Genomic DNA, 26350 nt, shown 5'->3' with positions numbered 1-26350 from the left:
TGTACATTTCCAATATTGCATACCTATTACCTACTATCGTTTATTAAATATTATACGCCACCAACGTAGTCACTCAAATACCAATATTTAATTATTGCATAATTTTAGATTCTGAGCTGTACGATCAATGTAATAATTTTAGAATGAAGTTTTTTTTATTTTTCGGCCGTTATCACTTATTACCTTTTAAAACATTTAATTTGTTCAACAAAATACCGGAAAGTTGCTCTGCTATATAGTTGTCGACTAACAAGTGTACCTACAACTTACTTCGTGACTTGTCATTTTAGTTTACAATAGATGTATTAATATTAATTAAATTTTAAAAATAATTCACAATTTTGACCTTTTTTGTCAACATTTGATATTCAAACCCATTGTTTTATTGTTATGAAAAAAAGTTGTCATTCTTTAAAATGTTAAACTTTTTTTATATATAAATGATAAATTGTATGTACATAATTATTAATTATATTACTCAAAAATAGCTGAATTACACTCCTACGAGTTTATTCATTTTTGAATTACCTATACAAGCTATCGCTATACAACAATAAAAGAAAATTGATTTTGTCAAAGCATGATTTGGTGTAAAATTCCCATTAATTTTTCAATAGAATTAGTTTTGTTTTTCCCAATCATATTGTAAATTATCGGAAAATTTCTTCGGATTTGAAAATTGGAGTACTATAAATGTTATGCAGTTTATATTATTGTAAGAAGTGGCGGATCTAGAATTTTTTCATGGGGGGTAGTTAGGTTAAGGTTTTATATTCTGTATACTCCATTCTGAAGAAGGAAAGGTCTTTTTTTAGTTTACAAAATTAGTGTGCTTTATAGTGTTTAATGTTCAAATTTTCAAAAAGATAAACATTTTAAATATGAGTATAGCAACTTTAAAAACAAATCTATAAAAAAAGGGTGGCAAGTGGGTATTGCTCTGCCGTATAGTAGAAGTGGAAAATAAGTCAATATAAAGGATGTGTTAAATTTGAATGAAATGACAGGTTCATTGTATACGAAAAACAATTCTGGACGGAGATGATCTGGTCAGTCTAGGATATATTATATTATTACCTACCTATATTTAAACTGTAATTTATTTTTCTCAACTACTGGTGAAAGTTTCAAGTTTCTAGGATTGATACTTTATGAATAACAACCAATATTTTAAATCGTTTTAAGATACATATCTATCGTTATTTTACGTAGTTTAGTAAAAAAATAAATTTCATGCGCTCATAAAATTTTTTTTATATTGACGCTGGAGTTTTTTTACAGTTATTTGAAGAACTCGTTGGGTTTTTTAACCTTAGATATAAATTACAAAAATATTATGAATTTTCAATATCAAAATTACAAAATTTTCACGATTTTGACATATTTTGTAAACATTCGAACTTTAAATGCTTATAAACAAAAATTGTGACCAACGGTTTTTTATTATTTTTTACTACGATAAGTACAACTTATAATAAACCTTCTATTCAATTTTAAAAATTTTCTGGAATACTAAATATTTTTATCGGTATTTGAAAAACAAAATAAATAGCTCTAAAAAAGTCAAAATATTTTGAAAATTCAATCGTAAATAGATAACGGTAACATAAAAATTTAGTGAAAATTTTAAGTATTTACAATTATTCGTTTTTGAGTTATAGCAAAATAAAAAATCGATTTTGTCGAAAACTATTTTGCGTAAAATTTTTCATTTTTCCGTTACTTTTTTAAGGTTTTTTCTAACCCTTTTAAAAACTACTGAAAATTTTTTATTTGGACACCCCAAACTACCAACTAGATTCATTTTCCTTTTCAAAGAGGGGCTGAAGTCCAAAATCAAAGCATTATTAGTATATTCCAAAATGTGATGACAGATAAAAAAAATCACTCCGTTCAGAATGTAATAAAAATTTTTTTATAATTTTATATTTTAAGTAAATAACAAAAACATATCAAATATGGGAATCAATCATCAGTATTGTATAAGGAAAAATTACTTGTCAATTTTTTGTTGTTCTTATTTTGTGTATAAAATATGTACCCAGCCTGCTGAAAAACGCATGTTGTGTAGAGTATTGTGTTCTAGGAAGCAACATTTCATGGGGGTGCTATAGCACCCTAGCACCCCCTCTGGATCCGCGCCTGATTATTTATTTGTAAGAGCAATATGACAATATACGTACGTGTACGATATTACGATAATACTACATAGTACAAACCACCACACCACTTAGAGCCTTGGAATTCAATATTATTTTGCGCAGGATAAGCTCACATAACCTCATTTTTCGTTATCATCTCATACTTGGTATGCTAGAGACTCAAAACCTACTTAACAGCTAGCAGAACGACTATTTCAGTTTTTAGTACTCCATTATGCTACCTCCTAAATATTTATTTTAATTATTATAATTTAGTACCTATTACCTAGTATAGATAATCTTTGGTCTTAATAATGGGTTCGTAATAAATAATAATACTAACTAATACAATGGTTTTAATCTTTTTTCTATATAAATAGGTACCCGACCTGTTTACATTGGACATTTTTAAGTGTTCGCTGACCGCCGTTCCGGTAGTTATTTCGGGGAGAGGGGTTACGGGAAAATCCGCTCTGACATTACATTTTCAAGAAGTCGTATAAGTGTACAAGGGTAGACGTACATGGTAGACGTACTGTCAACTGTCTTTAATTCTAAGTTCAAATTTTTCACATAGTTATATGTAATTTACTATTATAGTCTGCTGAAAAAGCTCTACACCCACTTGTTACTTGTATTTATCAACATATTCTATTAATTAAAAATAATAAGCAAAATAAGTCATTGGGTGTCTGGGTGTGATACATTTCTCCTTGTGTGCAAAACCATTCTCCACATTTTACATCAAAGTGGTTTATAATATTATGTATTAAAGCATTTTAATTTACATAATATATTATTATATTATTTAGACACGTTCTTAAAACCGATTTATGATTTGCGGTTTTTGCAATTTTGCGTTACACAAATTTAATATAATCGCTGAGTGCGGCAAAATAAGTATGCAACTTATTGTGTCATGGTGAAAAAATTAAAAATTCTAGGACGCCGGACGCAGAAGATTCATTTGTATTTTCATTTTATATTTTAACCACTTTTTTATAATAAGTAAGAAAATGATTTTTATTTTTTATATTTCCTTTAATCCCCTCGCTACGGTCGCACTGATATGAGCTGTGCGGCAGTGCAGCCACCAGCTGTAATGATTATCTGGACCGGGTTCATTTGCTGATTCGCGCAACACCATCAGTCAACGTGACGTGATTACGTTTTTCCATTTTCGTGCGTGATGTATTTTTGAAAATATTTCAACGTAAAAATAAAAAAGTGAAAAAAAAATTAAAAATAAATCAAACGGATCATTCCGGGTCGAGACTCGAGACACTCGCACACTTCGTTGCGCTGCGCATAGTGCGGGATATCGGAGAAGGCGTTTGAATTGCTTTAGGATCACCGACAGACGACGACAACAAATTCTACCGGGGTGAGTCAAGATTTTTGTGTGCATTACTCATACTGTTTTTATTGTCCATTTTATCCACTCCCGGTTTTTCGGCACTCTTCCGCCTAGAAACAGCGACAGGCGACACTTCCGATTCGGAGAATCTGCATTGCCCGGCTATTCTGAGAAAACCGCCCGTTGACGTCGATCCGATACGCCAAATCTGGTTTACTCGACGATGATAAGTGATTAATATTAGAGGTTATAATCTAAGACACTATATTATCAAATATAAGTGTATACCATATAATATAATATAGGTAGGACATAGGTGTATAATATTTTATAGATTATAAGCAAGCCACTTAATTATGTAACTGTTGATACATGTTGCATTTTTGAATGTACTATGGAATTTACCTTTGATAATTAATCGATATTAGGATATTCAAGCTTAGTAGCTAGTACTATATCGCCCGTTATACAAACCAATTATATAAAAATAAAAATAATCTAAATGTTTTATTAATTTATATGTTTTGTACTTTTTTAAAATTTAGTAATAATTGAATGACCAATTTTTGGGCAGATACATTATGTAAAAGTTTCAAATATTTTTATTGATTATTAATTTATTAGTAAATTGATCTTTTATGTAATCCATATTGTTGATAGAAATTTAAGACTAGGTAATTTAGCAAATTGTTTTAGAATACATTATGAAACACTAATTTCTGTATATATTTTTTTGCCAGTTTATTTCAATAGGTATATGTTTTGACTTCTGAAATAGTATATTACACTATTACCAATTTTACTGCTAATTAATAAACTTAACACCTAATTTAAAATATTTCAACTATTTCAGGTTTTTATGTTGAATACATAGCCACAACTATAATTCAAGATGCCAAAATCTGTAAGTTATAACTTTATTTATTTTTAATAAATAGTGGTTATAGAAGTTTTAAAAAATGAATTTAATTTATCTTATATATTTTTTTTTGATAAACTTTATAGTGTCTTATAAAAGACAAATAATTAAATCATTAACTTTAAACTAATATTATGCAAATAATATAATGTATAATAAAAGTAAGGTTTAAAATTAAATTTTATCTATTTGAGAACAATAATTAATTTATAACTTAAATCTATATTATATGAATAATAATAATAATAATAATAAAAAATTTTATTTGTGATTTAATATGCATGACTATTTTTTAAGATGTGTATTAAAAATATTCTAAAAAAAACATTTTAAGACCCCTTCTGTGTTGGCAACATAATAATGTGTAAGCATCTGGTGAACTGTGATTCTGTCATTTCCATTTTTGTTATTTAACCAGTCTTACTGTTGAAAAACAAAGATCATATTATTATTAACTTTAATTATTATGTCTGTGCTAGACTATTATTTTTTCCATATCATTAAATAAATATTAATAAAAATTTTTTAAAAATATACCAATTTTATTTTCAACTTTTATAAATTGTTCTTTTAATAATTTAAAGTTCTTATTTTATTTATTTGTATCTTATTTAAAAAAATAAGATAATTAGTAATTTTATATAATGCATTTTTAAATTTATGATAATGATGTTAATTTTTTACTTCTTTGCGAATTGATTTAATTTTTTTTTGCATTTATAAGATGTAAGCATTTTACATTTAAGATTGCAACAAAATGGCTTCTATAAAAAAAAACTTTATTTACATAGAAATGCTTAAAATTAGCATTAGCCTTTTAATTTAAAATTTATATCAAATATATATTTGTACTAAAAACTGTTGATCAACATTTAATTTTAATACTAATTGTAATTGTTAATTACTTGATATGAGTATAATAAATTAAATAGGTACATTTTAGATAAATTGGTATTAGTTAAGGTTTGATGTTCTACTAAAATTTATTTTAATTGTATAAACTAAGTGCTTTATTATTTTATTTGTTGCTTTTAAGTTGGTGCATTATTTATCAATAAAATACACAATAATATTAACTATTTCATTCATATTACACTACACCTATCATACAATAATAAAATTACCTATTGATAGTTGATACACTGTTTAGTGTTCTTAACCCAGAATAATATTCATGAATTTGCTATTTTGGTAACTACAGGAAGTAAACTGATAACTGTATCAATAAATTAAATTATCTACAAATGACTTTTTCGAAACAAGTGATTATTATTAACTACTTTTATTAAATATTTACATACATTTTGTTGATATTATTGTTTTTTTTTTTTTTTTTACAAATAAACCCTGGGTTTATTATTTACAATGTAATAATAATACAACCCACATAGTGTTATAATATATTAGGTGTTATTATAATACAAAAGATTTGTAAAGGCCTACTCAATTTACACTTTAAACAATGGTTTTCACAGTAACCACAATGTTATTCTATATTATTACTTACTGGTATATAACAATCGGCTCCTATCCTCTTGCATCCTGTGATTCCCCTTGTAATACCTACCTATCACATCGTCCACATACCATGTTTTAGTAAGACTGTATAGTGTGTAGTACACACTGTGTACCCTAATGATTTTGATTTATTTTCTACATTTACGAATTGTGTAAGTTTATAAAAGTAATAAGTAATTCAGTATTATTGTAGTAATTATTGTGTATAATGGTGCAACTAAAAATAGTATTCAAACATGTATTTAAAAGTTAAAACTAAACATTTTTGTCAGTTTAACAATGAACAATATATTTATAAGGATTTTTGCTAAATATGTAATGGAAAATAAAAATAGTACAAATTCGATGTACTCTTAAAATATCTAATTTGATGATTTCGCGTTAAAAAAAAAAATGTAATTGAAAGTGAAATTAAAATATTAGGTCATTTTTCCGGTTATTTGAAGGTTAGAAAATTAACAAATTCGAATGAAGTGTTATTAATGTTATTTCGTATTACTAAGTAGTTAGTTTTATTCAACGAATACAATTCCAAAAAATTTAAACGGATTAATAGTTAACTTTTTATAATTAGTATATTATACCAACTAAATATGTATAAATAACATAATACATCAATAAATCATTTTATAATATTGTTTATCATTTTAATATTTAAAAAAAATCTAAAGCAAAAGTGAATTGTTGAATTTATTAAAGTTGAAAAAGTTGAAATTAATAATACGTTTAATTTTATAAATTTTATTGTAATTTATAAATAGTTCATTGATCAGTTTATCATAAATTCCTAAGAAATTATTTTTAAAAAATATCCTGATTGATTTTTATTTATTCTTTTTAACTCAAAAATTAAAAACATTTTACTCGTAGTGGTATTCAAAATAATATAACATTTATTATGCACTTGTAGTTGATATTTTTGGATTTATTTGTATTATTCTAACTAAGCCATTACCCATTTCTCATTTAATTAAATACCAATAAAGAATTGTTAATTAATCTTTTATAATATTATGCTAAATTATTTTAAAACAAGTATTTCATTCATAAAAAACTTTAAAATATTATTGACTTTAGTTAAGCTAGGTTAAATATTTTTCTTTAAATGTATACTTTACAAATTATTATCTATTCTGTAAATTCCTATCTCGTTTATGCTGTGATTTATTACTTCGCCAAGCGACTAAAAGTATAAAAATAATATGTAAACAATGGTTTTTATATTATCTTTTAATTTTTAATTTAAATAATAAATGTTTAACTGATAAGGGGGTAATCTTTAGATGACCATTTTATTATAATCGATGTTATTTGGAAAATTAATCTCATTATAAAAATATTTTTTACCTCTAAGACTTTAGAGTTCAAATTAAATCAAACACCATTTTTCTTTTATAACAATTTTTAATATATAAAATATATATTTATTATTTATTTTTTGTACGCGATTATCCATCACTTCAACTTTTTTTGTATATTTATTAAATTCAAATTGTCGTTGCATAACATGTTATTATAAATTTAATAATAATAGAACGTATTTCTTTATGTAATATTAACCATTTGAGATATCATTAGAAAAAGTGTATTCTCTAGTTACTTACAATACTAATAGGTTTAAATATTATACAGATAAAGTTTGTGTGAGTGTAAACTCGTTTCTGATATCGACTATAAGCTTATATTTTTTATATCAGTTCCTAGGTAGTACCGGGATGTTCTTAGTTTCAGATGAAAGCTTTTGAGTAGGGGCTTTTTGGTCTCGTAGAAGTGGTATTACCGAAGATTTGGCTATTCCAGTGTTTCCCAACCACTTTACCATAGCGTCATTCTAAATTAATGTTTTATTTTTAAGCGATCCTTAAATATATATTTTATATATGTTGGCTATCTCCAAAGATATCCCTATTGAGCTTTTAAACTTTTCGGTTAGAATTTATTGCGATTAATTGACAATGATCAATTGTTTGTTTAAATTCTTTTTGTAATAAAATGTTTAAATGTTGTTTTTATTTATTTAGAGTCGGATATAATTTTATGTATACAGTTTTCCGTACAGAGTTCGTGAATAATTATTTTATATTTCTGTGTAGAACTAAAAACTTATCTTAAGTCTTAAGTGTAAGATTTTTAATAGCACTTACTTAAAAATATTTTATTTATTTGTTAACATTTTTTGTATCACTAATTAATACACCACAAGGTTAAGATTTGTCTTTTTCAAAACTTAATTTTGATAAAATCTTACACGGTTTTTAAGATCTTCTGACGCTTGTCGTAAAAAGATAACAAAAACTCATAGCATATTAAAGTGATTAGTAAGACAAAAGATTTTTAGGGGAATCTATTTTACATCAAAATAAAAATTTAAGAATTTATCAATTAAGTAATTAAGGCTAAGCAAGTACCCCATACAAATCTCACATTCTCAGAACAGAATAAGTTCTCTAGTGTATTTGCTAATACGAGATCATAATTAATATTTTGTGCGAAAAACCCGAGAATAAATATTATACTCTGTATATTAATTATATTGTGTTACCAATTTAATTTAATAATATATACAATATATTAAATAAATCCATTAGTATTTTTCGTATTGTTGAAATTACCCTTCTCATAATTATAAAATTAAATCATTTTTAATAGTTTTTAGTTAACCTATCATATATTATGGTGTCGATTTTAATTTTAATTTTATTTAATGTTCTATTAAACAATTTCAAGAAATAAACAAAATTGAACACCACAAAATAATTAATTTTTATTTATTTTCTAGCTACCATTTATTGTATGTTAATATCATGGCTTCAAAAAAAATTTCCTTGAGATAATAACCACTGTTTTCTGTGCAGTCTAAAAAATAGAAATTTGTCGTTATCTCTATTTATGACATGCATTGTTTTCCCTGAATATCTCATATGCATAAATGTATAAATTATTTAACTAATATAAGCTTACATATTTACTATTTAGATACCATTGGCGAATCATTATTATTGAAATAGTTAAAATAAATTATATAATTATAAAATTTAAATCATTTGGATAGAAAGTGAGTACACTTTTAATATGTGTTTGTCTTTAATCTAGGATTAGTATTTTATTTATTTTTTATCAGGGTTAATATTTAATAGGATTTTTTTAAAATTAATTTATACAATAAATTATCAACTCCCAAGATTTTAAAGTTTTTAAAAAATATATCGATACAAAATTGCTTAGTGTTAATATATTTTATATTATACAATTTTAAAACTTTATATTCTCTGTGTATGAAATAGTTAATATAACTTATTAAATTATAATCAAAAGTCTTAAATAATTTGTGGTTACGCGTAAGATTTAATCTTATATTAACAAACTAATAAGTAATTGACAATTGTTTTAGTTTAGCTATAATATTAAAACTGTTTTTATTGCTTATATATTAAAAAATTTACTAACCATTTTACTGATTCTATGAACAGTAATTGTAAAGCTTATCTTTCCTATTAACGATTTTATTTCTTTAAAACAATGTTTTTTTTTTAATGTTATAGTTAGTATAACAGCCTTGATTTTTATTTTACATTTTTCATTTCATTGTTAATTATTTGCCTATTTATTATGTATTTTTATAGTCTTCTGTACATAGTTTTTTAGAAAATGTGTTATAACATATTCATAGATAAATCCAACTAGGTTTAAAACCTGATTACAGCTCATTGCATAATACGTACATAAAATGAGACTATTTTAAATTACTATGAAAAGACTAGCGATGTTTCCTTAGTGACTAATATTTATTTTTGTTTTTAAATTTCATAAAAGACTACACATATCATATTTATTGTATTTGAACAGTTTTAAAGTTAAATTGTTGTAAGTTTTAAATTTGAGGTACTGGCCATTAAAATTACATATGCAAGTTTTTATAAAATAAATAATAATATTTAAATTTAAAAATGTGTTCTATTGAACAATTATAAATTAATGATGACTAAAATCTGTAGCGCTAATATGGTTATAATTGTATTTTTGACTATGATTATTATAATTAAAATTAAAATAACTAAAAAATGGGTCCAAATTTGTTTGGCGAAATAAAATATTTTACTATTAGAGGTTTATAATTGCATATTTAAGCTTTTTAAATTAATTTTATTAGCTATAATCAACATTTATTTGTGATCGTCATTTATAATGTTTGGAAATTTATGATTTATGTAAGTGCATATGACCAAGTATTTTTACTGATAATTTTTGAATTGCATTGTAGGATTAAATGCTCTAATGAGACTTTTTCAAAATTATAGCATGTTAGATAATCTCAAAAGTTTTAAATTTGAAAACATTGGCGAGTATTACTATACTATTTTCAAGGTATACTGCTAAAGCTATATTACGTTGTATATATAACAAATCTTACATAATTAGTTTTTTTTATTAAATTACTATAAGAAACACAACTGACATTTTAAATTTTATTAAAAAATTGTAATTAACATTATTTTATAATAAATAAAATTACTCATTTTACTTTTTAAATAAATCAAAAAATAAATATTTGAAGAATGGAAAAATATCTTATACAAGTACACGTTTTAATTATATTATTGACTTTAAGCATTCTATCTTTTTCGATCGCTCCTTGTAAATATTAAAAATTTTCTTGATTTAATTTTAATTTCTATAGTTTTTAGAATCTTATTCATTATAAATATTTAATACTAATATTTATTATCAAAGATTATATTTAACAGATCGTTAACATATTGTTCACGATACAAGACTAAGTAGTTAAATTATCTCTTGAGTGATTTGTTGTTTTCTGTAATTGCATCGATTATATGAAACATTAAGTTGTACAACCCTGTAGAATGTGTTGTATTATAGTGGGGTGGAGGAGGGAAGGGGATTATCCAAACAAGTAAGTGGATCGTCACGTTCCGCCTTATCTATGACGTAAACTTATGATTATGAATGGTAAAAAATTCCAAGTATCTCGATCGTTAACATGAAGGTAGGAAAAAACGTGTATAAATATTGTTTAAACTGTCATTGAGGGTTTCGTAAAGTGGTTTCGGCATAGCTATCAACGGACGAACAGCCGCCGTTCAGCCGTTGGCGCAACACTGCGACAGCGCACCTTGGCCCGAAACCAGGTGGCGGTACAGTGCCAGCCGGCGGCGGCGGCGTTGTCGCTTCCTATAACCGGTTTCTGGTCGTACGTTTCCCCCCACCACTTTCACCATCATCATGGCCACGCCTTGTTCTCCGGCGGTTTTTTTACTCTTCAAAACCATGCCCGTTATATCGGCGGGTAACTACTCGGTTTGTCTCCCCGGCCTCTCGTCGCTCAGGCCTCAGACGCTCTTCAGTCGACAGTCACTAGTCACAACTCGCTAGCCAGTGTAGACTAGTCTGTATTGAATACTGTATTAACACCTGCATAACCGTTGGCGTCGCGTCCATCTGCTCTCTTCGCCATCGCGTTACAAATGTGCAACGGATATTAATAATTGTTTTTTTCGACCGTTTTTCATCCCCTCGGCCAATTGAACGTATGCGCAAATAGTTGAGTGTTTCAGTTTGTGCGTGTGCATCTTAATTACACTGTTTTTACGTGATTGTGCAACCTGCTAGTCGTTTTTGTGTGTTGTTGCTGTCGATATCACTGTACCGTGTTTTCAGAACTACCGCGACAAGATGGTGTCCGGAAAAACTGTAAGTCCTTGAGACGTGGAACAAATATATCACGGTGTATCGTTGATGTCGTAAAAAAATGATTTGTATCATATTACTGACGATATTATTTTAAAATTCATATAAACGTTATAGATGACGTATACTTTTTATATATATTTTTTTTAAATGATAATTTTTATTTATTGCAAGTCAATAAAATAACGGGTTAATAATTTAGACTTTTGTATTAATATTTAAAAGTTTTCATTAATAGGGACATTTTAAGTATGTGTTGTTTAGCCGTTTAGGCCAACTACTTGTGATCTGCTTATTTCCCGCCAATTCAGATTACATAACAAAACATAATTGTAATATCGATTGTTACGGTGTGGGATCTGAGTAAACGGCAGGGAGGATATCTTGCTGGGTTGGATTGTATTATGTTTTTAAATTGAATTTTCAAACATTGCCTGTTTCAGATGAACGTGAGAGTGACCACAATGGATGCCGAGCTGGAGTTTGCTATCCAGCAAACTACCACCGGCAAACAGCTATTCGACCAGGTAGTAAAAACCATTGGCTTAAGGGAGGTATGGTTTTTCGGCCTACAGTACACTGACAACAAAGGCGATATGACTTGGATCAAACTATATAAAAAGGTACCAGTTGACTTAATGTTTTTTTCTTTGAATACAATATAGGTACAGCATCAATGTATTATGTATTATGTTATTATTGTAAAACCCAAGATGATGTTTAACACTTCTAAACCCAAGTATATTTTAAACCGTACGACCTTGGAGGACGAGCCGTAGGTATTATATTATGAGTTTTTGTCAAGTTTTTCTTGTCTATTTGTGTTCGAACCGCTTCATAAAAACTGTTTATTAGCATTCTCGAAGACTCTTACAGTACGCGTGACTAATGCGTTACTGCCAAAGTCACAGTTTAATGTCATCGAACAATTAGGTTATGCAAATCCGTGAATAGTTCGTAGACTTGTAAAAGCAAACATCTCCGTTAATCACTGTACAAATATACAACACTTAATGATTAAGATAATGTACTTTTGATATTGTTTTTGGAACACATTTTATTAGGTACTAATACTATTATTGTCAAGCCGTTGTTTTACATAATACATCGTTTATGAAATATTTTAGCCACTTGTTGATTTTTATTACTTCACCTGCTCACATTTATCTTGCTCCGGCGAAAGATGCAACAGGTGTTATAATAATGAAAAATGAAAAATAGTTATTTCTTTTATTGTTGATGTTATTTAAGCGGATTGATAACGAGAATTTTATAAATACGTTTTTTCTTATCAGCATCTAAAGTGATTTTTTTTCAAGCGTTTTTATTTTCTATAAAGAAATAAAATATTCTTCATTGATATTTATATTCAATGCGATGTTAGATATAGTACCCGTATAAATTTAAAAACACTTGAATTATATTGAAATAATTTAAAAGAATTGTTTTTTTTTTTTTTAATTAATTATACAAATTGAAGTTTTGTATTATATCTATTCTCTTTAAGGTTCATTAGAAAAATTTAGAAGGTAGACTATCAAAATCACATAACAAACTATCAAATAGTTTTAGTTTAAATATTAAATGTTTTGCGTGCTTCAATAATTAGAAAATTATAAATACATAAATTCTTTTATTATTGTTAAATAACAATTGTGTATACTTTTAGCCACGTTACGGCTATTTTATTAAAATATTACCTTTAATGGATATTTGATTTTTCGTTTTTCCCTTATATTCACTCTCCGTGACTTTCGATATTAATTAAAAAGCCCGGTTAAACCGGATGTATCCATTTTTAATTGACGGCTAAACACTGATTTCTCTTTGAATTATTGTCAACGTGATTTCTATATTCACTAGTTCACTACTTAAACTAACCTACCATATATTTAGCATTTTTTTTCATTTAGATATTCATAAAATGTTTTTGATGCAACTTCAAAAATCTACAGTTAAAAACATTCCTGAATTCTTAAGTTTAAATATTAATTTTTTCAAATTTTTTAATCATTCAAAAATGGGGAAACTGATTGGAATATATTTTTGATAAATTATTCCAATAGCATTTCTCAGGCATTTACAGAATTATCAAGTGTCTACGTTTTGATATTTGGCCTTGTCTCGCGTACATATCATATACTACTTTCTAAAACGAAGATACATCATTGTGTCAAGGTCATTAAGTGCCAGAAAAATCGCGTGTAGTATTATGCCGTCATTGCCCATCAGTATGAAATACACGTTCATAAAAAGAACCGCATACAACAGTAAACAGAGAGAAAAACGTGTAAAAAAACAATTAATGTGATTAATACATTTTATCGCTTACCTCTAAACTAATATTAAATTACAGATATTATAATTACTTAATTTGTGTTCAACATAGTTATATAATAAAATTATATTTTATTATTAATTAAAATTCGAGTTATTATTTATTTACTGTAATTATTGATTTTTTTTGGAAAGATTCTACTAATACTTCGGTTTATTGTACGGAAAATATATGTCTAGAATTTTTCGGAGGGTTACTGGTTAAGAGGACGTTTTACCCGCATGTGTTGTCTCTGTCTTACTAATGTAGATCATAGTAAATTTGCGTTCAACTGAACACATTTTGTGTTGATAGCTTCAATATTGGAGTAAATTTACCTATTATCAAATTTAAAGGTAAGAATATTATCTAGAAAATGTCATATGCTTTTATTTATATTATCATTTTAGAGTGAGTTATGAAGGTGTAATATTTTACATAGCAATAACTCACTTTAAAATGATAATATCAATAAAAGTACATTATATTTTCTAGATAATATTCTTACCTTTAAATTTGATAATAGGTAAATTTACTCTATTATCAAAGCTAACATCACAAAATGTATTCAGCTAAACATAAATTTGCTGTGATATACATTAGTAAGACAGAGGCAATACTTGCGGGTATAACGTCTTCAAGGAACTTACATGGCCCAAAGAACTCCGGTACTTAGTGTTGTTACCGGGTTTGACCATTAACATAACAAAATTATTTTCCGAAATTTAACTTTAGTAAAATATATTATAATATTTAATTGTTTTAGTTGATAAATTAAGTTGAAAGAAACCAAACATTTTCATTTTCATTTATTAAAATAGAGTTGTACATTCGATGATACTTTGGAGACGTCATTTTTTTTTATTTGACTACTCTGACAGATTTTTTAAATTGACTTTAAGTTTATATCATACATTTTTATCAATATGTTTTTTTTTACTTATGTTCTAACCTTTTTGAATATCATAATCTATACTTGTCTAATTGTTGACTAATTGCTTAAGATTGTTGATTAGATTTTCAACTTTGAAATAGGTTATTTTTAAATTCCTTTTATTAGAATATGTAGTTTTTAAATGAATACTTGAAATCTGGTAATACTCGCAAGGTTACTTATATTATATTATTCATTAATCATAATTCGTTACTATTCTATAGATTTTTAAATCCTTACTCGTGTACTTAAAATATTAAATATGTTAACAAAATATTTTTTCAATTGCGATGATTTATGTTTTTCAAATTTATATCAATCTGCTTTTAATTTTCTGTATCTTAGATGTTTAAAAAAATTTATTTCAAATACTTTTTAAGTAATTTATTTTAGACATTTTAAATTGTTATTTTTTGAAAATGTATATGTTAAATAAAACTCACAATTTAGTCGAAATCAATTTCGAAATATTAAATAAATTCGTATGTTATTTAATTACAAAAGTGATGTCATTTAGCCAATATATTTTATAGTATTTTTATTTTTCAAACTAAGTATCACATTGACAAAATCTGAAATAAAAATTAAAATATTGATAAAATTATAAATTTTTTGATTTTTAGTTATTATTTTTTTCCGAATTTCAAACTGTTATATGTTTAAAATAATAGAATTTTCGGCTTTTGCAATTAATTTTATTGTCAATTTCAGTTTGATCACATAAAAAACTACCTAAGGTATATTACTCGGAGACACAACACTCGTATAATATGTTGGTTCAATAGTTTCGTTAGATTTGGTTAGTTTTAATAATATTCATTTAACTAATAAGTAATAACTAATGGTATTGAAATTACTGTTAATGTAACAATTTCCTTAATATTTAATTATGTTAATAATTTTTTTTTTCTCTTTTAATATAAATTTAAAAATTACATATTTTTAGAAAAAAAAACAAATTTAAGAAATTAACATATTTGAAATATTATCTGCAACTTAAAATTAGTTTATTTTTCATTATTCTTCTTTGTACATTCTTATGATATCTTTAAGAGGACACCATATCCGCACAAGATTCCGTGTTACAAACATACTACATAGCAAATTTGCGTTCAGCAGAATTCATTTTATGTTGTTGTAATATTAGAGTAAATTTACCTATTATTAACTTTAAAGGCAAGAATATTATCTAGATTCCGGGCCTTCGCATGAGCTTTTAATAATATTATAATTTAAAGTGAGATTAGTGTTTTAAAATTGTTATGTTTTACATAGCTCTAATTCACTTTAAACTGATATTATCAATTAAAGTCTATGAGATTGTCTAGATAATAGGTAGTTTTATTCTAATATTAAAGCTAAAAAACATAGAATGGATTCTACTGAAGTACTGAACACAAATTTGTTGTGATGAATGACGTATATAAGACGGGATAGAACACACATGCGGGCGTGGCGTCATCTTAAAAATAAAATTATTATATGTTTCTGTATAATTATACTATTTTTAAATACGTTATTATTTGTAATCAATTATTTTAATGAAGTGAAGAATAGTAGTTATTATCTAAGAAAATCATGATGGTGCAAATATGTTATGATCTTAAAAATAAATGATACTTTGATACTTATACAAAATAGTAAATACATTGATATTAATTATTAGTAATATTATTTGTATTAATCACACGTTACTTTTTATTCGGTCTTGTGTTTCTAAGTATGTGAAACAACTGTTCACATTATATATTACTTTACATGCGCAGCCTGAAAATATTTGCAAAAAAGTATGGAATTTATGGAACAGGAAATCACTTGTTGAAGAATCCATTGATTATTTTGATCCAAGACATAAATATTGGTTACAGGTATCATACATTCCTTTTGAAAACTCAACGTAATATTAGATAAGCATAACAAGTATTGTTTTGATCAACCCGATGTATTCAATACATTCTTTTAGCTTACATACATGCACACATACATATTATATTCATATTTATAATGTTATTCTGTTCTTTTTTTTTCGCGTGTATCCCTACACTCATTCTAATTTTCCAACTGACCATATGTATTGTTAGTGTCCTTCGCTACACAATTGCTGACATTATAATAATGAGTTTACCCACATTGTTTAATTTGTTTTTATGGTTTTCCATCACATAGTTGCGTTATACAGTGAATATTATATTTATATAGTTTCCTTTTATGCCTATGTAATTTGTATTATTAGTAAACCTTTACATAAACAATTGAATTAAATCAACACATAGCTTTCAGTTTTATGTATATATTTTATAATTTCAGTTATTATTTTAAAACAGTATGATTTTTTATTTTTCCTGTCCAAATAATTAACACTAATGTTTTAAGAAGCTTTTTATAAATTATAAATCAATTATTCTATTGTTTTTTTTTTAAATGTTCGCTTTAATTTTAAAACTGTATTATCTTAGTTGAACGAACATTTATATGAAAATAAAAATTGAATTATTGTGTATTAATAAATTATTTAAAATATAATATATGAACATTATGAACCGAGGTTAAAGAACTGGTTGTGAACTATATTCAGGTGATGATAATGAATGTATACTTCTCTATAACGATGCGTGCATATATTTCGTTGATTGTTCTACTTTCTTTTAATCATAATAGCAATTTAATCTGTATTATAGTTGTAATTACAATATATAATATTAATATTTGTGAAATATGTGAATCCAAGATAATTTTATAATTTTTCTACTTAGTTACGCATTGAAAAAATTATATTTTGTCCTCACGTAGAACCCGTAGAGGTCACGATCTCGACCTTCGTTATATTTTCTTAATTTTAATTGTAGTCATAGCATAAGTGTTGGAAAAACAGTTACGTTTCCTAAGAAATTCACGTTCGAGTTTTGTATATGTTAAAAACTTTTTTATTCTCGTCACTATTTCATGGTACAAATTCTTTTGAAGGTCAATTGTTAAATAATGTTAGGTATTAATGAAGGTTTTTCAATTTTTTCCTTGCATATGATTATCTATTAAGATAATTATTTATGACATTTTTACTTTTTTATCAATTAGTTACATGCAAATTGATAAGGTAAATAAAAGTTGTACTAAATAATCTACATTTTTTTTTTTTGAATTAATTTAAAGAGCTTCTATAAACATTTTTGAAGTTCCTTCTGAAAATACTTAATTCTTTTTTGTATTTTATGAAAATGATTATTTATTATACCTAGCTAATGATCATACTCACTTATTATTCATATACATTATAAGATACTGAGGAAATAATCCTTTAAAAATATGTCACTATTATTCGTCTTACATATTATAAGTAATAGAATTTTAAGAGTTTTGATTATTTTTTACGCCATACATTTTTAAGCGAGTATAAGAACGTAGAATATTGTAATTTTAAAATGATCATAACACTTAAAAATTAAAATATCGTAAAAACTGACATATTGACATATTAAAATAGAAAATTTTCTCTTAAGTTTAATTATGGATAAGTTCTCATTTCGCATGAATATTTTAACTTATAAAATCTTAGTAAATGAATCTTAACGTGAAATATTTAACTTAAATTTTCCATGTTATGCACATGTACAAGAGTTGACAAATTCTGGTGTTGCGTCTTTTCTTAAAAGGAAACTACATCCTTATGTGTATGGTCTCCGTCTTACACATGTAAAAAAGCTGTTTTGCGCAAGATAGAACAGTGGTTATAGTGATAGTTGAGATTCCAAATTGATATATAATATAGTTGAAACAATTATCTGTGAAATATCGTTTTTATTTTTTTAATATCCCTTATACGAAAAAATTTCTTATTATTTCAAAATCCATTATTTTTGAACTTAAATAATTTTTTTTTAGTTATGATATCTAAAATATAAAAACGATATTTCACAGCAAAAGCTCTCCTTTTTATGTTGTGAAAATTTCGTTTCTTACTTATTATTCTCTGTTCTTTCCCTCGCAATACAGTTTTTGCTATGTCTTTTACATTAGTATAAGACGGAGACAACCAAGGCATATGTAATGTCTTCTTAAAAGAGTATCTGTAGGGGTGATGTATACATTTATGGGCTATCAGTTACTGGTATATTATATTTCCGATTTCGTATAATTTTTGAATATTATTAGTATCTAATTACTAGAAAATAGGAATATTGCGATATTCAAATATCTTAAACAAATGAATAGGAGAATATTTTTGAGAAATTATCATGTTCTCATTCTTTTATTAGTTTTATTACATATTGTTTTATTTACAGCGTTTTATGTTTTCTTGTATTATTAAATTACTTATTATACTTTGATTTATTAATTGCACAATATTTAAAAAAAATTAATGACATATTTTTTAAAATAATTTCCTGTATAATCTTGTTTATTCAATTCCAGTGATGGATCCAGGATTTATTTTTTTTGGAGGGGGGGCATAGTCCAAAATACAAATCTTAAATTTTTTCAGTAATTAACAAATACATACAAATAGACAATAATTTTAAATGTGTATTTAACTAATGCAATGGGGGGGGAGAGCAGGCCCTTCGCCCCCCCTAAATCTGCCACTGCTCAATTCATACTTTGCAATTACAATTTTGAGTATTAAAATTTTGCTTTTTTATCCCGTTAAACAAAGACAAGTTAATATTATGTGGTTATCACCAGGGTATCATGATAGTAAATCACGTCCAAAGTGTATTTATTAGTCTTCATCATTATACAATTAACTATTATATTTAAGGATCTTTCCTGAATTTGATATTTGTAACATGTTACTATAATTTTAATTTTTTATACTTGTATATTAAAATTTAACTTATTTGAAATAAATTAAATTAAGTTAGTGTTTAATTTTATCGAATTCATTAATTATATAGTAACTGAAAATAATTACGTATATATGTAATAAGTATTATTTTTTTTTTCGTAGAATTTATTATTCTAAACTGATAAGTTATCATTACATTTAATTTTAATTTATGATTATTTGAATTTGCACATTACCTACCTACTGTTAATCAAATAAATTATACCATATGTCCATATTCATTCATTTGTATTTTAATTAATTTTTTATATTCAGGTCATGAGCCAAGATGTTAAGAAGGAAAACCCACTTCAATTTAAGTTCCGAGCCAAATTCTATCCAGAAGATGTCGCAGAAGAACTTATACAAGATATTACTTTGAGATTGTTTTACTTACAGGTAATATTTTAATATTAATAAGATATTATGAATTATACTTTCTTTTAAAAATTTATATTAAATACTATGTTTTTTAAAAGATAGATTGTACAATCATACATATAACTTCATTAAGTAATGAGTAATTATTACATTTTATACTTTACTCGACCGATTCAATTCCAAGAATATTTATTATTAATATTATTGTTCTGATAAAAAAGTTCTAGTAATTAATGTTTTTTTTTTAATACTAATAAAAATATTATGTCTAACAGTTTTTAAAAATTCTGATGTAATTTCTATTTATGACTACTTGTAAAATATTAAATTTACTATCAAAATTAATTACTATTAAAACTTGAACAATTTATTTGGTAATTTATAGATGATAAGATTATACCAAATTATTTTATTGGCAAAAATAACCTCTTTAGTCATGATTCCTAAAGCATTAGTCGTATAAAGCATAATGTGTAGGTAAATAGTAATGATAGAAAATATTACAAATATTTGTTTAGATATTATTTCTAATATAAGTCATGTACTATAGATGTAAAAAAATATATATTTGTATGATAATTCTGTTATTTCTTAACCAAGATTTAAATAGACTTAGTAATAGATATTTTTAATATTAATTTAAAAAAAAATTAAAACAATTCAGAAAAATAAAATATTAATTTCCTGAGTCATTTTGGTATAATTATTAGTTGTTATAATAAATAAGTTAGAGTACTCTACTCTGATTCTGCGATTATTTGATACATCACATGTACAGTAGAACAATATAGTTGACAATCATAGAGCGTATGTTAATTGAAAACGTATAGGCTGATCAATTATGAGTCATTCTTTGTAATACTTAGGTAGTTTATTGACAAATTGAGAGTATATTATATCGTGTATATTCCCTGGCAGCTTACCAATTGTGCCTAAAATTACTTTATTATATAGTATATAATATATACCAATAATTGTGTTCTAAACATTTTAGGGTCGATAGACCAATTGTCTTCTGTAAATTTTACAATACCTAAGGATAATTTATTAGTTAGTTACAATAAATAAAAACACAACCGATTTTTTTGTGAGTATATTAATACATAATATAATATAATATTTTATAATAATTTTTTTTTCACATTTTACAAGTTATTTTTTGAACTTCAATTATTTAAAGTTAAATACTAATTACATTACATTACTATTTGTTTCATAAAATTCCCAGTACTGTTATAAAATATATTATACCCTGTTACTTTAATCAGCAATCAAATTAACAATAAATATATTTTTCAAGCATTTTAGTATGTGTTGTATAAGCGTAATTGGTATACTGACTCTAATTTTGTGTTAGGCACAATTGGCACATATCTATTCCTAATATTGACAATACCGTTTGTATAACCGTAATATTTCTAATTGTACATTTTTTTTACAAATTTTTTAAATGTGATAATTTTCTATGTGATTGAAGGTGTTTTTTGATATTATAATTTTTAAGTGAGTTATAATTATTTTTTAAAATATTAAAATTAATAATTGTTATATCACTTATATCTCGCTTTAAAATTAAAATCTACTCCGAATACAAATGGTTTTTTTCTTCAATTTGTTTATAGATAAATTTACGCTTATGTTAAAATAAACAAAATGAAACAAATATAACTCAACATACATTTTCTGTTAAACATGGTGTTTTTTTAAACACGACTTAAGCCAGTTCACCACAATGTGAGGCTCTTGTGTAGGTTTGGTGTATCATAAACGTACCATGTCGACCATTTGAATATAAAATGTTAATTATTAATTTATTTTTTTAAAAATCTTCAATTTAATTTAGAATAAAATAAATTTTAAATTTATTTTTATATTAGTTAAGATTATTAATTATATAATATTTTATTTTCTTGTAATTATTTAATATGAAAATATATTTTATTTTAAGGTGAAAAATGCCATTTTATCTGATGAAATTTACTGTCCGTCAGAAACATCTGTATTACTTGCTTCATATGCTGTTCAAGCTAGGCATGGTGATTACAACAAACTTACTCACACACCTGGTTTTCTTACTAACGATCGTCTGTTACCACAACGGTAAATTGTTATTTAATAAATAGTTATTTAATAGCTATACATTTAAATTATTTATAAACATCATTTTTAGTGTTATGGATCAACATAAAATGACACGCGAAGAATGGGAGTCTAGTATTACTACGTGGTGGCATGAACATAGAGGTATGATGCGAGAAGATGCCATGATGGAATACTTGAAAATTGCCCAAGATCTTGAAATGTATGGAGTTAACTACTTTGACATTCTCAACAAAAAAGGAACTGAATTATTTTTGGGTGTTGATGCCTTAGGTCTTAATATTTATGAAAAGGATGATAAGTAAGTAAATTTTATCAAGACTTAATATAATTGTATTTTCAAACATTTTTTATTTTAGATTAACTCCAAAGATTGGTTTTCCTTGGTCTGAAATCCGTAATATTTCATTCAATGATAGAAAGTTTATCATAAAACCTATCGATAAGAAAGCTCCTGACTTTGTATTCTTTGCACCACGTGTTCGTATTAACAAACGTATTTTGGCTCTTTGCATGGGAAATCATGAATTATATATGAGGAGACGTAAGCCTGATACTATTGATGTACAACAAATGAAAGCTCAAGCAAGGGAAGAAAAACTTGCCAAACAACAACAAAGGTATTTTTATTGATTTTTTTAAGTATTGAGTATATAAAATTTAAGATATCTACATTTAAAATGTAAAATAAATTTTTTAGAGAGAAACTTCAACTAGAAATAGCTGCAAGAGAGAAAGCTGAAAAAAAACATCAAGAATATGAAGAACGCTTGAAAGTTATGCAAGCAGAAATTTCTAAACGTGAACAAGATTTGCTCAGTGCTCAAGTACATCAATATTATATTATTATATATTATCTATATTATATTAATCATTATTTTTTAAAATATTTCAGGATATGATTCGTCGTTTAGAAGACCAATTGAATAAACTTCAACTAGCTAAAGAAGAACTTGAACAAAGACAAAATGAACTTCAAAAAATGATGGAACGCTTAGAAGAATCGAAGAACATGGAAGCAGCAGAAAGAGCCAAACTAGAAGAAGAGATCAAAGCTAAACAAGAAGAAGTTATGCGTATTCAATCTGAAGTTGAAACTAAAGATGAAGAAACAAGGCGTTTACAAGTAAGTATGATATAATATTTTTTTATGCACATAAACACGTTTAAGCATGTTTTAAATTAATTACTCAAAATGTTATGAACTTAATTTAACTTAATGGTAACTTTTTTAATATTTAGACTCTAACTTATAATATCCTAGGCTACTATCACAGTATCACAGTATTCACTTAATACTTAAACTAATAAAATGATAATCAAATAAGTACGATAATTTAATTGATAACGAACTTTCATTTTAATAGGAGGAAGTTGAGGAAGCAAGGCGTAAACAAGAAGAGGCTGCAGCTGCAGCACTTGCTGCTGCCGCAACCCCCAAGCATCATCATGTAACAGAAAATGAAAATGAGGATAATGATGAAATGGTCAATGGTCATGAAACACAAGATTTAGATACTGATATGGATATTGTTGATCCAGTGGAGGAACGTCGTACCCTCGCTGAGCGCAATGAACGACTTCAGGATCAATTAAAGGTAGTCCTGTTATTATTAATATACTTAATAACATACTATTAATTCTATTTTATGAATATATAGATGTTAAAACAAGACTTAGCTCAATCACGAGATGATACCAAGGAGACTGCTATGGATAAAATTCATCGCGAAAACGTGCGCCAGGGGCGAGATAAATATAAAACTCTGCGTGAAATTAGAAAAGGCAATACAAAACGTCGAGTTGATCAGTTTGAAAACATGTAAATACATGCTCATACTGTACAGGGTAGTTATTCAATTAATATATGCGTTAAAAGCCTGTAAGTCCAAGATCATTATGTGTCTAAAGTTACAAGACCATTTTACATCTTGGTCTTTAATCATGATTATTATTAAATTACTATTTATTAAGGTTGTAATAACAAAAATGGTTGAACAAGTTATGTAAAATTTTTTTTTTTAATTTAGCTAGTTTTTATTAAATTTATGATTTCCTTAATTTTTAAGTACCTTTATTTATTGAAGTATGGTTTTATTGTTTAGCATAATAATTGCTTATAATAAAATTATATTTATGTGCCCAGTAAAATGTAATCATGCACTCAAGCAGGACGTCATATTACTAATTATCAATCACTCCTTTCACATTCCAAAAACAAAGGGAGGGGGCACTTAATTCTTTCTGCTCAATATCTTTGTCTTAAATAAAAACACGAACAATATTTAAAGCCTAACACTATTTTATTATTATTATTGTTATACGATTATACTTGATTTATTTATTATTATACATTTCTTTTATTATTATTATTATTATTAACATTACAAAAGCTTTGAAACAATTAATTATAATTATTATTTTATAATAATAAATGATTCTATTTTGTGGTCTTGTATAGACCAGTATTATTTATGATGAATATCTATTAATGTATACTTTTTTTTTCTTGTCAAGTTAGTATACTACATGTTTACTTATTAATTATTATTATAAAAAAATACATATTATTATTAATATATATTTTTTCAAAAAATAAAAAAACCAAATTAGAAATAGCGTTTTGTTTTAATTTTTACCAATCATCTTTTTATTTTGGAAATTATTAAATAAAAAAACATATTTAAACGGTCATTTTATGATTCAAATTTGACAAATGTGGGTTCAAAATTTGTTGTAAGGGATATTCTTATATACTTAAACATCAAAGACGTAAGCGATTATCATGAGATGTATAAAAGAATGTTCATTTAAATGTCAATATAATATATATCTATATTTTACTGTCTATTCGATATCTATGATTTATTTTTATTATGATTTACTTATTTAACTTAGCAATTGACTTATATTACTTTAACTAATATTTGGAATTTTAAAGTAATATGCATTTGACGTTTATTTGTCGTTTTTTCCTTGTAATTTATTTTTCGTGTGGTTTTTTTCCTAGGGTATCATATTTTCAGAAAAGTATTGCAAAAAACGTTTTGGTTATACTTATAATTTATGTTATATTTCTATATGAATAATCATAAAATAGCTTGTTATTATCACAAATTTAATGTACTACAGTTAAACTTCAAATTTCCTCAGTTTTCTTTTATTTGTATATGACATAAATTTTTTATTTTTTTTAATGTATAAGATTTTAGAAAGTGTACAGTTTGTATTAACTTTGTTAAATAATTATATTTATTTCTAAATGTGCAAAAAAGCATATAAATATTATTTGATTTGAATATAACAGTTAAACTTATAATAATATAAATTAAGTCTAAGAACTCTTTAAAGTAATTAATACTATTTTATATATTTAATAATTTACAACTTCTTTATTTACTTACATATTTTAACATTAAATTATAGAGGGGCAAAATCAAATGTTGGGGGGGGGCACTTGCCTACTTAGGCCTCTGTGTAGCGCTGCGGCCGCCCCTTTATGACTGAAAGTATTTAATTTTTATGGTGAGAATATATTTTGCAATAATCACTAAATTCATAGTAGATATTATTTTTGAGATTCATTTTTTGTTATTTTGTAATAATCCTTTTTAAGTTTTATTCCTCTTTCTGCAATATCATTTATAATTGGAATATTTTTTAAAATTAACAAAGCCTTCATAATTTTCCCAATTTAAAGGGTCTTTATTCAAAAAAGTGGTAATGATGGCAAAACATTTAAATAGTTTTTTAGTATTGACACATAAAATTATCGATTTTCTTTTCTGATAACAAGTTTGTATTTTTTAAAACAATATAGTATTTAAGAAGACGACATACCAATGATTTTCACTTTTCAGTTGTAAAAACATGGTTAGCAGACTGAGTAGAACTCATTTAATTTAGGTTTTAGAGCAAAAACACCTTATACATTTTCATCTAAACACCAATCTACAAGTGTTTTGTATACTACGTTGGCTTTTTGCTTGTTCGCGTCCAGTTCCACTACTTAACGTCGGGACATCTAGCAGTTGTTCACGATCATTTATAGAAGCAATTATAGGAACTAAGAAGCCAAGCCTTTTCTCATTAAATTTGGATGAAGTCTCCCGTCCCATTGTATAATAACTACCTCTTTTTTTGCCAAGTTATAGT

At 25.6% G+C, this 26350-nt stretch overlaps 1 protein-coding gene across 3 annotated transcripts; it reads left to right on the top strand.

Annotated features, from left to right (window-relative positions):
• The first annotated feature begins 3291 nt into the window (after positions 1-3291).
• LOC113559432 (moesin/ezrin/radixin homolog 1) lies at positions 3292-24021 on the top strand. Of its 3 annotated transcripts, none has more exons than XM_026965255.1 (11): positions 3292-3525; positions 4352-4402; positions 12085-12264; positions 19991-20113; positions 22044-22195; positions 22266-22496; positions 22555-22815; positions 22896-23022; positions 23091-23321; positions 23563-23793; positions 23857-24021. In XM_026965255.1, the coding sequence occupies exons 2-11, from the start codon at positions 4391-4393 to the stop codon at positions 24019-24021; spliced, it is 1713 nt and encodes a 570-aa protein (XP_026821056.1). In that variant the 5' UTR covers positions 3292-3525; positions 4352-4390. The 3 variants fall into 3 exon arrangements, with proteins under 3 accessions (XP_026821056.1, XP_026821058.1, XP_026821055.1); XM_026965257.1 differs by lacking the exon at positions 3292-3525 and adding an exon at positions 4235-4251; XM_026965254.1 differs by lacking the exons at positions 3292-3525; positions 4352-4402 and adding an exon at positions 11262-11644.
• The last annotated feature ends 2329 nt before the right edge of the window (positions 24022-26350 follow it).

The sequence above is a fragment of the Rhopalosiphum maidis genome, chromosome 4 (assembly GCF_003676215.2).
Source record: "Rhopalosiphum maidis isolate BTI-1 chromosome 4, ASM367621v3, whole genome shotgun sequence".
Lineage (NCBI taxonomy): Eukaryota > Metazoa > Arthropoda > Insecta > Hemiptera > Aphididae > Rhopalosiphum > Rhopalosiphum maidis.
Note: the sequence above shows the minus strand (reverse complement) of the source record. Positions and strands in the feature narration are given on the sequence as shown.

What these genes read in the sequence shown, in the direction of transcription:
- LOC113559432 (XM_026965254.1), top strand. An exon ending in ATTTATGAAAAGGATGATAA is followed by an intron (nt 22,497 to 22,554) that starts GTAAGTAAATTT and finishes TTTTTATTTTAG; the next exon opens with ATTAACTCCAAAGATTGGTT. An exon ending in AAGATTTGCTCAGTGCTCAA is followed by an intron (nt 23,023 to 23,090) that starts GTACATCAATAT and finishes AAAATATTTCAG; the next exon opens with GATATGATTCGTCGTTTAGA.